At 31.3% G+C, this 16238-nt stretch overlaps 2 protein-coding genes and 1 long non-coding RNA gene across 3 annotated transcripts in view; 2 read left to right on the top strand and 1 right to left on the bottom strand.

The window, feature by feature from the left end:
* Positions 1-878: 878 nt before the first annotated feature.
* LOC145942487 (uncharacterized) lies at positions 879-2257 on the bottom strand. The gene is made up of 3 exons (XR_014426362.1): positions 1935-2257; positions 1358-1610; positions 879-1263 (listed from the first exon to the last, which is right to left on the bottom strand). It is a non-coding gene; the product is annotated as an uncharacterized LOC145942487 (long non-coding RNA).
* Patr-1 (Protein associated with topo II related - 1) lies at positions 2189-10396 on the top strand. The gene is made up of 9 exons (XM_083049261.1): positions 2189-2336; positions 2911-3102; positions 3346-3769; positions 4251-4348; positions 4440-4930; positions 5351-5564; positions 5634-5834; positions 6121-6384; positions 6517-10396. Exons 1-9 carry the CDS (start codon positions 2298-2300, stop codon positions 6772-6774), a joined length of 2181 nt encoding a protein of 726 aa, XP_082905387.1. The 5' UTR covers positions 2189-2297; the 3' UTR covers positions 6775-10396.
* Positions 10397-11468: 1072 nt separating this feature from the next.
* Positions 11469-16238, top strand: part of LOC145943100 (RING-box protein 2-like) — a 48590-nt gene continuing 43820 nt past the window's right edge. Inside the window, exon 1 of the mRNA XM_083050455.1 lies at positions 11469-12162. Coding sequence (XP_082906581.1) covers positions 12009-12162 — 154 coding nt within the window. The 5' untranslated portion in view covers positions 11469-12008. The remainder of the gene's footprint in view (positions 12163-16238) is intronic.

Raw genomic sequence — 16238 nt, 5'->3', positions numbered from 1 at the left:
CTATATTGTAAATAATATATATTATAATACCTTATCCGCAATTAATATTTTTTGACAGAAATCAGCTGATAATTATCAAAAATATTAATCGAGTTTAAAGTATATTATAACATATTATTTTATTTTATTTTATTTTGAACAAACTGTTAAACTACTATAACTTTCGCGATAACAATTTCTCGAATATAACGCACAATGCGAATCGAGACAGTCAATCAGCATCGCGGAAAAGATGCAACAATACTTGCGAGAATCGACTTAACATATGGCTCTTTTAGAATGGGATGTTATAATACTTTCAATTCGATTAATATTTTTGACAATTATCAGCTGATTTCTGTCAAAAAATATTAATCGTGGATAAGGTATTATAACATATTATTTAAAACACATTACTATTTTAATATTTTCAACATATTATTATTTTAAAATTTAATTAGCAAATTTACGCTTTATTATCAGCTAATTTCTATCAAAAAATATTGATAAAAATATTAATTTGCTAATTAAATTATAAAATAATAATATGTGTCTGAAGCTAGCGTATAATTTCGTGAAAACTCATAAATAATTAAGAGTTCTGACTTTATCTTCAATAGTAGAACTATTGAAAATAAAGCTCGAAGTTTTAATTATTTATGATTTCCACGAAATGAGACGCCAGCTTTATACACCTCCATTACCTATAAAAATGTTATAAAATAAACAATTTCTCACTCACCGATACGTGCAATAGCGAAGGTGTAGTACACAGCACATTGATCTGAAATCAAAATATTCAAATTATATATATATATATATATATATATATACATGTGTGTGTGTGTGTGTGGATGGCTGGGGGGGGGGGGGTGTATGTGTATGTGTACAGGGTGTTTTGAAAGCTGGAAACGATCGAATATCACAATGCAGTTTAGAAAAAAATGTTTTTATTTTGCATACCTCACAGTTATCCCGCTGTCACCCGATGCCTTCCCGGGCCTCCTCCTCTCTAGTCGATGGTAGGACGATGACACTCGCGAAAATACGAATAATTACGATCGCCCGACACTTTAACGGCACTCCCAACACGCGAAACTTTACACGGCACTCCCGACGCGACGCGTGCGATTCACGGTATTTCGCGTACATTGCGCAATGACAAAAAAACGATGCAAAAACTAAAACCGCACGAAGCAACGCCCGTTCGAGAATTTCGCAGCCAGTAGTCCCGCTGTCGCCTGATGAATCTCCGAGCCTCGTCCTCCTGTTAGTAAATCCTACCTGTAATAGCAAATAAAATACATATATATGGAGACTTAACAAATATAACAAAAATTATGTTTCTTAAAAGAAATTGTATATTTATTTTGCATACCTTACAGATGCCCCAATGTTGCCCGATGCCCTCCCCCGGGCCTCCTCCTCCTCTCTTGGTCCATTGGCACTCACGCACTCGCGAAAACACGAATAATTGCGATCGCCCGACACTTTACATGGCACTCCCGACACGCCGCGTGAATCGCACGCGTATATTTGGCGTACATTTTGCGCAATGAGAAATAACGATACGAAAACTATAATCGCACGAATCAAATCTGTTCGACACTCGAGAATGATCTCGCAGATACCTGTAACAAATAAAATAAAATATTACTATTTTAATTTTTCTAACATATTATTATTTTAAAATTTAAGCAAATTTTCGCTTTATTAATATTTTTTGACAGAAATCAGCTGATTAAAAAGCGTTAATTTTGCTAATTAATTTTTAAAATAAGAATATAAAATGTTTTAAATAAAATATGTTATAATTCCTTAAACTCTAATATCTTTGACAGTTATCAGCTGATTTCTCTCAAAAAATCAAGTTTAATCAAGTTTAAACAAACTTTATAAAAATATCATTCTTTTTTATATAAACGAGATTATGATAAACGAAATTATTACCTAACCTAATATGACGATGATATTATGCGTGCATATGACAAATGACAAGAACCACGTGCGGGCTCGTAGCAAACACGTGGTACGACAGTTCGCTGTTCACGAATTTCCTTTCACGTCGTCGAATCTGTTCGCGAATGCGAATTAAATGTGCTCTTAAATTTAAGGCGCGTTATGTACATATGTACACACATCTTTCCCGAACAAGCACGACGTACGACAACTCGATTCGCTCATGTACACCCGCCTTAAGCCACGACTGACGTTAGCCGCCACCAGGAGTTACGGCATGGCCGCCATGGCAGCTGATGCCCGTCGCAGCACTTGACGTTTGATCAGAACATGTCATTTTGCAGATATCATTTTCACAAATGGCAGACTCGTTTTTCGGTTTCGATACCACGCTCGGAGTAAGTATGCCCCTTGTGATTCCGCGCGCGAGGATGCGATTCGCATCCGATTCGACGACATTCGGATTCCAGCGAGGTACGCGAGCGTGAATCCCCTTCCCGATAAACAGTCGCGTCGCGGCATATCTGTACCCTCGCGAGAGATAAAAGATTCGATCTGCGGGGGGATCCACACCGTGTTATCCGGCGACGTCGTTCGAGACGGCGCGGATTCGCTCTCGATCGCGTCGACACTCTTCCTCGAAAATAACGAAATTATTACGCCAAGTGGCCCAACGGGGTTACGTCGGGTTAACCTCGTTTCTATTTCCCTTGCCCTAAAGGTCATTAACATCGAGCACGCAAATTCTCAATCGAAACTGCTAAATGAACGTATGCGTTGCATCTTAATTAGTCGAGTATAATTTGTTCAAGTCTCTCGCATTATGTAGGAAACATCGTTTCCAAGTGTAACTTTTAGAGTTTCCTTTTCAAAGATATTTTCCACGATTTAGTTTTTTATATAAATAAAATTGACGTATAGATACGTTTGTGTTTACTCTGTTAATAATTATTGTTTATTCGGTATTATCAGGATAACAATTTAGAGGATGGACTGGATTGTCCAATGGAGGAAGAGGAGCTTGAAGAAGAAGAGTATGACGCCTTGAATGATGAAACATTTGGCCCTGACGCGGCTATTGGTGATTGGGAGGAAGATCATGAGAAACTTGCCGAAATTACAGAATCAAATCGCCCACATAATCAGAATGCAACAAACAAAAAGGTATGCTGCAGATGTTCAAGACATATTTTTTAATATATTATAATACAGAATTTTGAGAATTATGGAAGAGCCTAATGAGACTACAGATTAGATTTAATTCTACAATATCATTAACAAACAACTTTATAACATATAAAAGTCACACCTTGATTTTTCTTCTATATATTGTTATATTATCTGTATTTTTAAACAAATAGACCAAAAATTTCATATATCTTATATGCCTTATATATTTCTTTACAGAATATTTCTAATATAGATATCGAGGATAATTTATCACATTTGGTATTGGATAAAGAAGGGATAGTCCCACGACCCGGTGTATGGGGTTGTCCTTTGAATCTATCTCCTCCTAAGGCTCAACCGCGGTTATCTTTGCCAACCTTAAAAAATGCTTGTACTGTGGAAGAACTGGAAAGGGGGCTTGTTGCAAATAGGCCACCTCCAGGTCTCAGTAAACCACAAATGCAACAACAGCAGAGGAAGTCCGAGGGATCACTTCTCTTTGAGGCCCTATCATTGAACGAGAAATTTCAAGTCAATGGTCTACCTCCAGCACGTTTCCCACCGGGATTAGGTCTACCTGGGGCCCATCCTATAGTTTTGCCCAACATAAGAGTACCGCATCCTCAATTGATGCAACCTCCTAGACTGTTAGGCTTAATTAGTAAGTATAATATTTATCATTCTTTAATATGCATATAATGTTATAGCACATATTAATATATATATTTGGATACATATGTGTGTGTGTGTGTATTGTATTTGTATAAAATATGAGTCTATAAGTATTTAGTAAATTTGAATAACTAGAAAATTTTTTTAAATCAAATATCTTTAATTATATTTAATTATATATCTTTAATTTTTTTCGGATTGCATTAATTTCTAAATTATATTGTTCTGCCATTAAAAAGTCATTTTACATATTTTTATTATCTCTATATGTCTGCTTTTATTTGCTATATGATTGTTTGTATAAAATATTACTTTGTTATAATATTTTGCACAAGTATAATACACACACATATACATATATATATTATGTAAAGAATGATAAATACTTGTGATGAAATGAATGCAATGAAATATTTCGAAACTATACCGATGTTGAAATATTTTTTGATAACAATACTTTCATTCACCAGATCAACCAGGCAATATGTTACGATATCCTCTACCACCGCATTTAATGTTATCACAACCAGTACCAAGGCAAGCCCTTCATGGTTCCTATAACTTTCCCGTAAGTTTCTCTTTTCCAATAAATATACAAATACATTATTGCAATTAAATTACTTTCACATTAAAATATTTTGTAACTAATTACATTGCAGCAACCACCACATCCTAATTTAGGAGGCCCACAATTTCTTCGGCCAGATCACATGATGCCTGCATTTCCTAATAACCAAGCTAATCATCAACAACACCAACATTCTTACTCACATTCAGGAAATCAGAGAAACCAAAACAGATCTTACTATCATAACGACCAACAAGCGGGACATCAACCATTTTTTAAGAACAATCAATATCCTCATCGTATTCATGACAGACCTAATCAGAGACCCTATCATCAGCATTACTCTCATGGCGTTAACGGTAATGCTTTGGGAGAGTTTGAACACGCAGGAAAACTTGCTATAAAAGCTCATGAGAAGCAATGGTTAATCAATATACAATTGTTACAACTTAATACAATTCAACCATATGTTGATGACCACTATTATATTGTATTCCTTGATAAACGGGATAAACGACATGCAAATCAAGAACAGAAGGATAAAAAACACCATAATAATAATGGATATCATAGGGATCATAGGTATGTGTGTTTTTCTTTTTTCCTTGTAGAATTATATTACATAATAAAAAAAAAAAAAAAATATAGCAAAGCTCATATTTCTTATATAAATTTTCTATATGTTATTTATATATAGATAATTATTATAATTATTTACATATTTTTATGAGTTCGTATTATTGTAAAATGTATTTTGATCTAAACAATCTATATGTTAATTTAATTAAAATAAATTGAAAAGATTCTGATATATAAATGCAAATTTAGAATGGAAACAGAGCTATTAATAAGAGCCAGCTGCAGAAATTAAGCACAACAAGCTTGTTATTAACTACTTCTGTAACAAGTAACAAGTTCTGTGACAAGTTTGTTGCGCCTGATTTTCATTAACCTATTTCCTGATTTTGTATTTAATTACAATTGTCTTTTCTATTTTCATAGAGATTGGGAGCCAACGTCTCAAGCTCCTTCAAGATCAGCGTATACGCCAGCTCAATTTGAGAATTCATTAGGCAAACTACATTGCAGTAGTGTAACGGCACCGCGCAAACTTATTGATATGGATGTCGTGTCAAATAACGATTCTCAATCTAATCCTCAATCACAACAAAAGGATACTAAAAAAACACGTCAATTGCTCCTTGAAATTGAAAGGGTATGAAACTTTTAACTATGACTAAAATAAATATTTCATATTCTTCATTAAAGCAATATTGTTCTTTAGCTGTATACGCTGCTATTCAAACTCGAGGATCTGAGCAATCCTATCGCTTCAATTCCTGAGCCGCAACAGCAGCAGGAAGGAGAAGCTGAGACAAATACAACTAAAACCGAACCAGAATTAATTTCCATGACATTGTCATGTTTACAACAATTAATACAAGATGATAAATTAGCTAGTATGCTAAGTATTCGAAAAGGAAAGGTACATTGATAAGCAGAAAATGAGATTGGATTCTTAATAATCATTGCCAATTTTAACTCGTATATCATATGTGTGTGTGTGTGTGTGTGTGTGTGTGTGTGTATGTACACACGTGTATATATATCATAAAATATGTGGTAGTTGCTGAAATGTAATATATATATATTACAATATGTATATATGTGTGTGTATGTGTGTGTGTTTGTGTGTATACACACATATATACATATATAAAATAGTGTATACACATATTTTATATATGTATATATATATTTGTATGTTACAGACATTATTACTGCGTTTTTTACCTCATCTGAATGTGACAGAATATAATAAGCAGTTGAGAGATTTGTGGACTGCGATATTTAAAGGATTAGCCGTGATAGGCCGTAGAGATTGTCATTTATTAACGGACTTTTACTCCGAATTTCGGAGATGGCTTAATGCTGTGAAAGATTTTGATACAGTACTGCGATTAGCAAGAGCGTTATCGGACTCGGCTACTCATCCCGTCAAAAACAACAGTTTAACTTTTGCTCTTATGAATAAGGTTGGTCAAGTAATTATTATGTGTTATAATAACCATGAATCTTTCTTAATAAATACGTTATACACACATCGTACATATAATACATATACACAGATTTCTGGTAAATTTTAATATTTTACTATTTTTTTTCAGTTTGGTGTATCTGCGATAGCAGCAATGCTCGAGCAAGCAGAACAATTATGCGTCACAAACGATTCCCTGCCTTCTGAATGGTCAAGTTTCATAGAAACAATAATTGAGATAACTGGTGATTCATCACCCTGCGTTACACCCCTTCAACCGATTGCTGCAAATACGCTCAATAAACATCTGAATCGGATTTCCAGTTTAAAGATAGAAAGGTATACAACGCTAGCGCGCTTGTTGACTGATACCAATTCTTTACGATAGTCTAACATTACAAAAGTTACATTTGGCGGTTTTTTTTTTTTTTTTAATTTCTCTTCTTTTAACGTATAAAAAAATATATATAAATTATGCTAAAAAAAGAATACATACAGACAAATATTTTAATATAATTACTAATGTTATCGCGAAATATCCACTGTGTATCATATTTCTGAATAGATGCCATGATTTTACAAAGTAGATTAAGTATCTGACGAAAGATATTTAAACGAAAATTTATATATATAAATAGAAATTCTGAGCATTTTCTGGTGCACAGTGAAGTTTCTTACTCATATATGTATAATATATATCATCTTTCATTGTATATTTTGTACACATAATCAGTTTTTGAACTGATAATTGGTAGCATCGGAAGAAGTCATTATATATTATATATAATATCAGAAAAAAAATTAACGTGCATCAGAGAGATATAGTAGAGTTGCATGCCAATAAATCATTTTAGAGTGATTTTTTAAAATTATAGTATTCTTGATTCTACTCTGTGTAAAATTGGTATCTAATATACAGCGTAAAGCAATTGAAATAATCATTTTGATTTATTTCATTAATAATGCATTGATTCATTTTTCATCATTTTCATCACAGAGACAAATCAAGATGGTAATTTCAAAAATGCGTTTACTGTATCAAACTGCACATCCTGTCTTCCCATGTTATATTTCGTATTTCTTTTAATTAACATGTATTGAAGCATTTTATATAACATATTTTATACATCTATAAAAGAACAGAGTATAATAAGTTCTTCTACCATCTAAATTGTTGGTCGTATAACACATATTTAATTTACTTGAACATGTAGCTTCTTTTTTTTAAAAGAATTTTGAATTTTCTAACTAGAAATATGTAGATAGTTTTATAAAATATATGCATTAAAAATAGTTATTTTTCTTTATATTCCTTCAGAAACTAAATTATTTTTTTCAATTACTTATTTTATTCTATATGTAAAAGAATGCACATTAGTGATTACATTAACAGCCTTGTGTAAAATTTATGCTTTTAAAAGTATTTAAAAAAATTCAGTTTTATGTTTATTTTGCAATTAAATATATATATATGAATGTGTATTATTCATGGAAGATGAGGCATGGGATGTGTACGTTTCTACTCCTGTTTATATAAAAAGCAAAATGTACGTTATTACGCATCGTTATGAATGAAATTAATAGTGCTAAAAGAGAAAAAAAAGTTGCTATCAGTGTACAGATGACATATTTTGGAAATAATGACAGATAATCATTTACATTGCACCGTTAAGATGTAATTACAGAGACGAGATCCGACGACAACAATTGCATAAGTTAGTTATCAGCAGTAAAACTGTAATAGTCTTTTTATAAAAGTTTGTATTATATATTAAATACCAAAATTAAATTCCTATCGGTTTCGACATCAGAAGCATGTGATAACATGAACTTTAATCTAGTTATATAAAAGACGTTATAGTCTCATCAGTTTAGGAAGTGTGATCTTTTTTTTCTCTTGGATACGATAGTTGCTGTTAGGTCAATGGCGACTTTGTGATCGTGTAATGAGAGAAAGAGAGAAAGGAAAAGGCGATGTATCCTGTAATTGCAATGTGTGTTTTTTGGCAGTACCGTAAGAATTTTAAAAATAATCTAAAGTGTATGACGACATGGCCTTTAGAGTATTAAATAAGATAATTACTTTTTATCGCAATTTAACTATGATCTTGTTTATGTACTTCTAGCTTGTACATAGAGCGATATTGATGCGTGAATGACTGGATACATTTTGTAATCAAAGAAATGCAGAAATATTTCGGTTTCTGCCGTTCGCATGACGTAATAATATTATAATATTTTGCAAAAACGATTTTTAAAGTTAGCGTTCTTGTTATTACTTTGTAGTTTTAACGAGTATATATGATGATAATTTATGTGATAATTCATCGGAACGATAATTTTGAGTAGCATTGATATTTTGTAAAGGAGAAATTATTGGAACCCGTAAATAATTAAACATTGCAGTTTTAATTTTGCACAATGTAAAAACATAATTCGTATTATTATTCAGTTACAAATATTTTGTCGTATCAGCTTTTTACAATAAGACAGATTGTTTCAATCTATTCGGCCACTACAATTAAAATTTAAAATGTTTAATATTAAGATACATTTCAATTTTATTTGTTACATTTACATAAATTAAGTTATATTAGCACATATGAATAGCTGTTTATAATAACAGCTCTTATTTCAGTACGATGATTAGCTGTATGATTTAACTGATATACATGATAAACAGCGTTATGATTTTTTTTATAACTATTATTAACTACATTACACAAATAACACTTTTGCAATTATGAATTATATGATATTGAACAAAAGGCAAATTTTGAACCGGATGCATACTCATTAATATATAATTCAAAAAGTTTTGCTAATTAACGTTTTCATTATTTTGTAATGAGCTAACAAAGAGAAATAAAGTTTATGTTTTTACATAAGCAATGCTAAGAATCTAAGGGATATATGATTAATCCCGTTAGTTTGTACAAGTTGATGCATGTCAGAAAAGTCCAAAAGTTACACTACATTCTTCTTACTACGTAACTGGGCTTGTAGTTTCTGAGAATAAACTTAGTTTCAGACGCATGTTTATCAATTTTTTGCAATTTCGAATTACTACGAATTTTTAAATAATTTAAATAATTTTAAGATTGATAGAAAAACATATGTTTTAGATTTATTTTATAAATGCTTACATTTTATTCTACCGATTCATATGTTAGCACGAAGGAAAGCAAAAAGATTGAATCTTTTGTTAAGGGCTACTAAAGATATACATGTTTGGTAAAACAATATGCTCTTATCCCCCATTCAGATTAACAGTCGAAAGCTTAGAATTTATGTTTCCATTGTCATTGTTTATTGCGATAACTGATGTGTGTTGTCTGTTTTTTCATTATTGTCCAATCGTTACAAAAGTTCGATGTTACGTTGCTGTTGCTAATGCACCAATTGTATCAAAATTTCATACTAGCACAGCAATATAAAATGAATCTGTTCAATTTGTATAGCGACAAAAGAATTTTGTTTATAAACACCGTACATTTTAGTACTAACTAGATATATATATTTAGTTTTCCTTGATATGTATGCGGATAAGAATATTATCGCGATATTGTAACGATTTGTAAGTGATGTTCTATATTCTCTGTTTATCTCATTGTCATCGAAATCGAAATTTTTGCCAATGGAAAAAACATGCAAACATGTCTTCTTGTAAAATAGATAAAGTGATTGAAGCGAAAAAATTGTGAGGTTTAATTTTTGATTAAAAATATATTTTTATAGAGATGCTACGTTTATTATGTTTAAACGAAACATATGTAATGGAGTGCTATAAAATCGAGATCGTTAAATTAACTTAAAAACATCCTACATAGTTTATTATCTACATTACCTATATATTATGTACCCCGTGATACGCGCCTGTACATTAAAAGAACAAAAAAATTGATTGTAAATTTATAACACAATCTGTGAGGATATAACTGTAGCTGTTGTGTATGTACAGAATTGATCTAATTTGAAATCAAAGTCTTAAATAAATGTTTTGCATCCTACTTGTACATGTAAATAATTTTTATACTTTTTATATATATTTTTTTTTTTTTATAAAAAGAACCTTTAGATATATTTTTTCAACGCATCCAATTTCTGTTCAAAATACATGAAGATATGCGAGTTTCAAAAAATTGGAGAAGATTATTTTCTATTGAAAATCTTTAATAATTCGAGCTACGGTCGCGCGAAATCTACTTGTCGAATCTGTCGCACTTCCTACTATCGATGGGATATATATTGTATACTTGGGCATAATACGATCGACACCCAATATTTTTTCGACACTTATAATACATGCCCACTTATTAGCAATATTTATTCTCGATAATTAAATTTCTTAGCAATTTTATTAACGTTCACAATACCTGGAGCGCTACGGTCGCGCGGAGTTCACTTGATGAATTTGTCGCACATTCCCATCATCGAAACGATAATTTAGTAACGGATGATGATGAAGGGTCACCCAGTAGTTTTCTCACCATTCCCGATAGTTTTTTCAGTATTCCCGACATTTTTCTCGGCATTCCCGATACTTTTCTCGACGCTCCCGATACTTTTCTCGACGCTCCCGATATAACGATCGCCCGATACTTTTCTCCGCCCTCCCGATACTTTTCTCGACACTCCCGATACTTTTTTCGACACTTCCGATATTACTGTTTCCTTACGAACGATATCTATTTATCAGGCGACGTAAAATCAGGTAACGCCGAAGGAGAGCTCCGTCCTCGCGTAGACTCGCGCGTGCAATAACTGTCGGCGGCTCGAGTCGGAGCTGTGACGTCACGAATCTCGCTCCTTCAGAGGAACGAACATTGAGCGAGATTCGCGACGAGGCCAATCTCGCGCGTACGATCGCGATCACGGTGTCGGTAAACGCGACGCGATCGGAGATTTATAATAAATATAATAATATAACTAACGACGTAAAGACACTACATAATTAATACTCACTCCTCGATTTTTCGCGAACCGGCGATGAATGCGCGAACGTTGATTGCGAACGATTATATCGAGAGTTGTGCTTCGAGAATCGCAATATCGTTACTTTCGATAGATCCCGCGGGCGCAACAATCGGGAAGACCGCGGGGCGGTTTTCGAAAGGTCGCGTTCGAATTTCGCGTCGTCTTTCTTTCTCTCGCGATTAAAGTGTGTTTCGCGTCGAGAGAATCATCGAAAATTGTGCGTACAAACATTCGCGTGGTGCGTGATTTTTACGAGTGCTTTTCATTCGATCGACGCAAGCCGACAAATATATATATAGCTCGACTTTGCACTCCGAAATGAATTCCGATGTGATTTGTCGAATAGTGAAGGAAATAAATAAAATTTCTCACGATATGATTGTCGTACGATAGAAATGTTGTGTGCTCGCTCATTCCGCAACGATTAAATCGATCGGGACGGTGTTTGTGTCCAAGTGCGATCGCATAGGAGACGATCATCCGTCGCGTGACCTTGAGGGGCAAGCTCAAGGTTGCGATTGTCCCCGGAACAGTCACGAGACCGCACGAGACTTTGCTGACGCGGAGCTACGAGTCTCTTAATAATACCTCGTCGATTCGTTTAACCTCGCGAGTGTTTCCACTGTGGTGTTTCTAACCTCAAAGATGGCCGACTCGGAGCAAGACCCGGGTGACCGGCTCGACGGCGATAACCAGAAGAACGACAAGATGTTCACCCTGAAAAAGTGGAACGCCGTGGCTATGTGGAGCTGGGACGTGGAATGCGACACTTGTGCCATTTGCAGAGTCCAGGTTATGGGTGAGTCTTGGTTCATTCAGAGCGTCTCCTATTCTTGCTTCTTTTCTCCCTTTTCCACCAAATTTCTACGTTTTCATCGACGAAAATGTTATATACCAGTTGTAACGTAATGAATTGTTACGTTGAGATTAAGCACAACGACAGTATTTGTGCCTGATTATTGCAAAATGTTTGAAATGTGAATGTCTCGCATGCTGTTTTGGATTAATTTCAATCCAATTTGCTTCTAATACAAAGCGTCACTTAATTTATATCATTTTATATATGTTTCGATACATATTTATCGTTAACAACTTGTCATTGAAGTACAAAGAGAACATTAGCGTATTCACTACTATCATTTACCACTCATGCGACAATATTCATGATTGCGCATGTTTTCTAGATGAATATCATTTTGTGTTGTTATATCATTATTAAGAGATTACTAATTATTTAAAAATCTTGCATATATTTCACATTAGGAAATTAAATTAAAAATTAAAATTAAAATTAAGAATCTTGAGATACTTTTGTCCCATTAAAAAGATATAGTAGATAAAATAGCTTTGTATTTTCAACGATATTATTACGTAGTACATTACGTAGTAGTTACATTACTCACTGCCATTTACCACTCGATGCAATATTGATTGCTTATTCTAGATGGATATTGTTACGTCATTATTAAGAGATTATCAATCTTATTTCTTATTTAAACATCTTGCATACATTTCACATCAATGGAAAATTAAAATAAATTAAAATGAAAATTAAGAATCTAAAGATACTTTTCTTCATTAAAAAGATATACTATAGTATATGTATATAAATATAATAAATACTATAAAATACTATATAAAAATAGCTTTGTATTTTTAACGATGGTATTACATAGTATTATTCTACACATTTTCAGATTTTATATACTCTTATTAATATTTATATTTACTCATACTAAAATAATATTAATTCAAATGCTAAAACATTATAGAAAAAGATAAAATTTGCTTTTAATACAAGAAGCATGACTTAATTTATATCATTTTATATATGTTTCGATACATATTTATCGTTAACAACTTGTCATTGAAGTACAAAGAGAACATTAGCGTATTCACTACTATCATTTACCACTCATGCGACAATATTCATGATTGCGCATGTTTTCTAGATGAATATCATTTTGTGTTGTTATATCATTATTAAGAGATTACTAATTATTTAAAAATCTTGCATATATTTCACATTAGGAAATTAAATTAAAAATTAAAATTAAAATTAAGAATCTTGAGATACTTTTGTCCCATTAAAAAGATATAGTAGATAAAATAGCTTTGTATTTTCAACGATATTATTACGTAGTACATTACGTAGTAGTTACATTACTCACTGCCATTTACCACTCGATGCAATATTGATTGCTTATTCTAGATGGATATTGTTACGTCATTATTAAGAGATTATCAATCTTATTTCTTATTTAAACATCTTGCATACATTTCACATCAATGGAAAATTAAAATAAATTAAAATGAAAATTAAGAATCTAAAGATACTTTTCTCCATTAAAAAGATATACTATAGTATATGTATATAAATATAATAAATACTATAAAATACACTATATAAAATAGCTTTGTATTTGTAACGATGGTATACATAGTATTATTACATAGTACTATTCTCTACACATTTTCAGATTTTATATACTCTTATTAATATCTGTATTTACTCATACTAAAATAATATTAATTCAAATGCTAAAACATTATAGAAAAAGATAAAATTTGCTTTTAATACAAGAAGCATGACTTAATTTATATCATTTTATATATGTTTCGATACATATTTATCGTTAACAACTTGTCATTGAAGTACAAAGAGAACATTAGCGTATTCACTACTATCATTTACCACTCATGCGACAATATTCATGATTGCGCATGTTTTCTAGATGAATATCATTTTGTGTTGTTATATCATTATTAAGAGATTACTAATTATTTAAAAATCTTGCATATATTTCACATTAGGAAATTAAATTAAAAATTAAAATTAAGAATCTTGAGATACTTTTATCCCATTAAAAAGATATAGTAGATAAAATAGCTTTGTATTTTCAACGATATTATTACGTAGTACATTACTCACTGCCATTTACCACTTGATGCAATATTCATGATTGCTTATTCTAGATGGATATTGTGACGTCATTATTAAGAGATTATCAATCTTATTTCTTATTTAAACATCTTGCATACATTTCACATCAATGGAAAATTAAAATGAATTAAAATGAAAATTAAGAATCTAAAGATACTTTTCTCCATTAAAAAGATATACTATAGTCAGGGTTGGGAAAGTTACTTTATAAAAGTATCTAGTTACAGTTTTTTTCATTAAAAATTAACTAGTTACATTAAAAGTTACCAATCCTAAAAAGTAACGCGTTACAGTTATAGTTACTTAAAAAGGAACGAGTCGTTACTTTGTAGTTACTTTCTTACGATGAAAATAAAATATCAGATCTACATTTAACGGTAGAAATTTTTAGGTAAAAGAATAAAATCATATAAATATGTTTTTATACGTTACTTATTATTTATTACACTTATTATTACTTATTACTTATCATATAAAATATAATAATTATAATTTTTATATTATATACTTATGTTAAAATAAATTGATACAATATGTATATCATATATATAATAAAATAATTAATGTAACTATTAATGTAACTATTAAATTAATTACTAGTTACCGAAAATATGTAACTGAGTTAAATTATAGTTACAGATGGAGAGAAAGGAACGAAGTTAAGTTAGAGTTACTGAAAAAAAGTAACTGTAACTGTAACTTCGTTACAAGTAACGAGTTACTTCCCAACCCTGACTATAGTATATGTATATAAATATAATAAATACTATAAAATACTATATAAAATAGCTTTGTATTTGTAACGATGGTATACATAGTATTATTACATAGTACTATTCTCTACACATTTTCAGATTTTATATACTCTTATTAATATCTATATTTACTCATACTAAAATAATATTAATTTAAATGCTAAAACATTATACAAAAAGATAAAAGGAAAGGGAAGGTATAAAGTAAAAATGACAGTTTTACATAAACGTATTTATATATAGTTAATCTTAAAATTATCATATATAATAACTTATAAATTACGTGTAAACTTAACATGAGTATTAAATTATCAAAAATATTTCACCATCTTCATTGTGCTTTGGCAAATATCTTATAAATAAACGGCAGGGAGATATCACCTACATATAGCAATATAGAAATCTAAAGAGGAAATATGAGAAACAAAGAAGTACAGCGATTGATCATTGGTACAAAGGGGGGGAAGAGAAATATAATGTAACCCAATTTTCGTATAGGACAAGGCATCGCACACTTATTGCTTTATATACAATATTAGACTGAATCATACATTAAATCGCATGGTAGGAATGATCTTTTGTTCGAATTTTTAAAATATGGCTTCTCGCAGCATTCTGCGTAAACAACACTTATTTTAACATTATTTAACATGCGGACAAAAAAAACAATTTCAAAAAAGTTTCGCAAATACGTTTTTTTTTTTTTACGTGTCTGTCTTATAAACTAAATGAGATTCGCTGCTAATGGAATTTTTTTGTCCTCGTTTTGGACACGCACAACTATAAACACGCTTGCGATCACAAATTTAACACTTCTTCAAGTCGTCAATCGTCCATTATGATATGCTGAAATTTTTATATTACGCTGCGTGTCAAAACACACTGTGAGTGTACCCAGTCGAATTTAAAATAGACAAGATATACACACATGCACACTGAATGTCATTTTTCGTTTTATTAAACTATTACTTATCAAACTATTTTATATCCAGACAAGATAAAAATTTGAAAAAATTCAAGTCCTTTAAATGTCTTCTGAATTCTTAAAAATGTCCTTTAGAATAAAATTTTTTAAATGTCTTTAATAGTAATACTTGAATTTTTTTTAATTTAATGCTTTTGATTGACGTAATGCTTTAGCGCGTAATTTGTTGCAAAAATAATTCTCTCTTTATA

Source organism: Prenolepis imparis, unplaced genomic scaffold, assembly GCF_030444845.1.
Source record: "Prenolepis imparis isolate NDT839.2.m4 unplaced genomic scaffold, iyPreImpa1.0 SCAF_11, whole genome shotgun sequence".
Taxonomy (NCBI): Eukaryota; Metazoa; Arthropoda; class Insecta; order Hymenoptera; family Formicidae; genus Prenolepis; species Prenolepis imparis.
The sequence above is the reverse complement of the archived record's forward strand: the minus strand, read 5'-3'. Positions and strand labels throughout refer to the sequence as shown.

Bases quoted from the DNA above. Each gene is read 5' to 3' on its own strand.
- Patr-1 (XM_083049261.1), top strand. From the start codon at position 2,298: ATGGCAGACTCGTTTTTCGGTTTCGATACCACGCTCGGA. The intron at 3,770-4,250 runs GTAAGTATAATA...TTCATTCACCAG, and splicing joins TAGACTGTTAGGCTTAATTA to ATCAACCAGGCAATATGTTA. The intron at 5,565-5,633 runs GTATGAAACTTT...ATTGTTCTTTAG, and splicing joins TGCTCCTTGAAATTGAAAGG to CTGTATACGCTGCTATTCAA.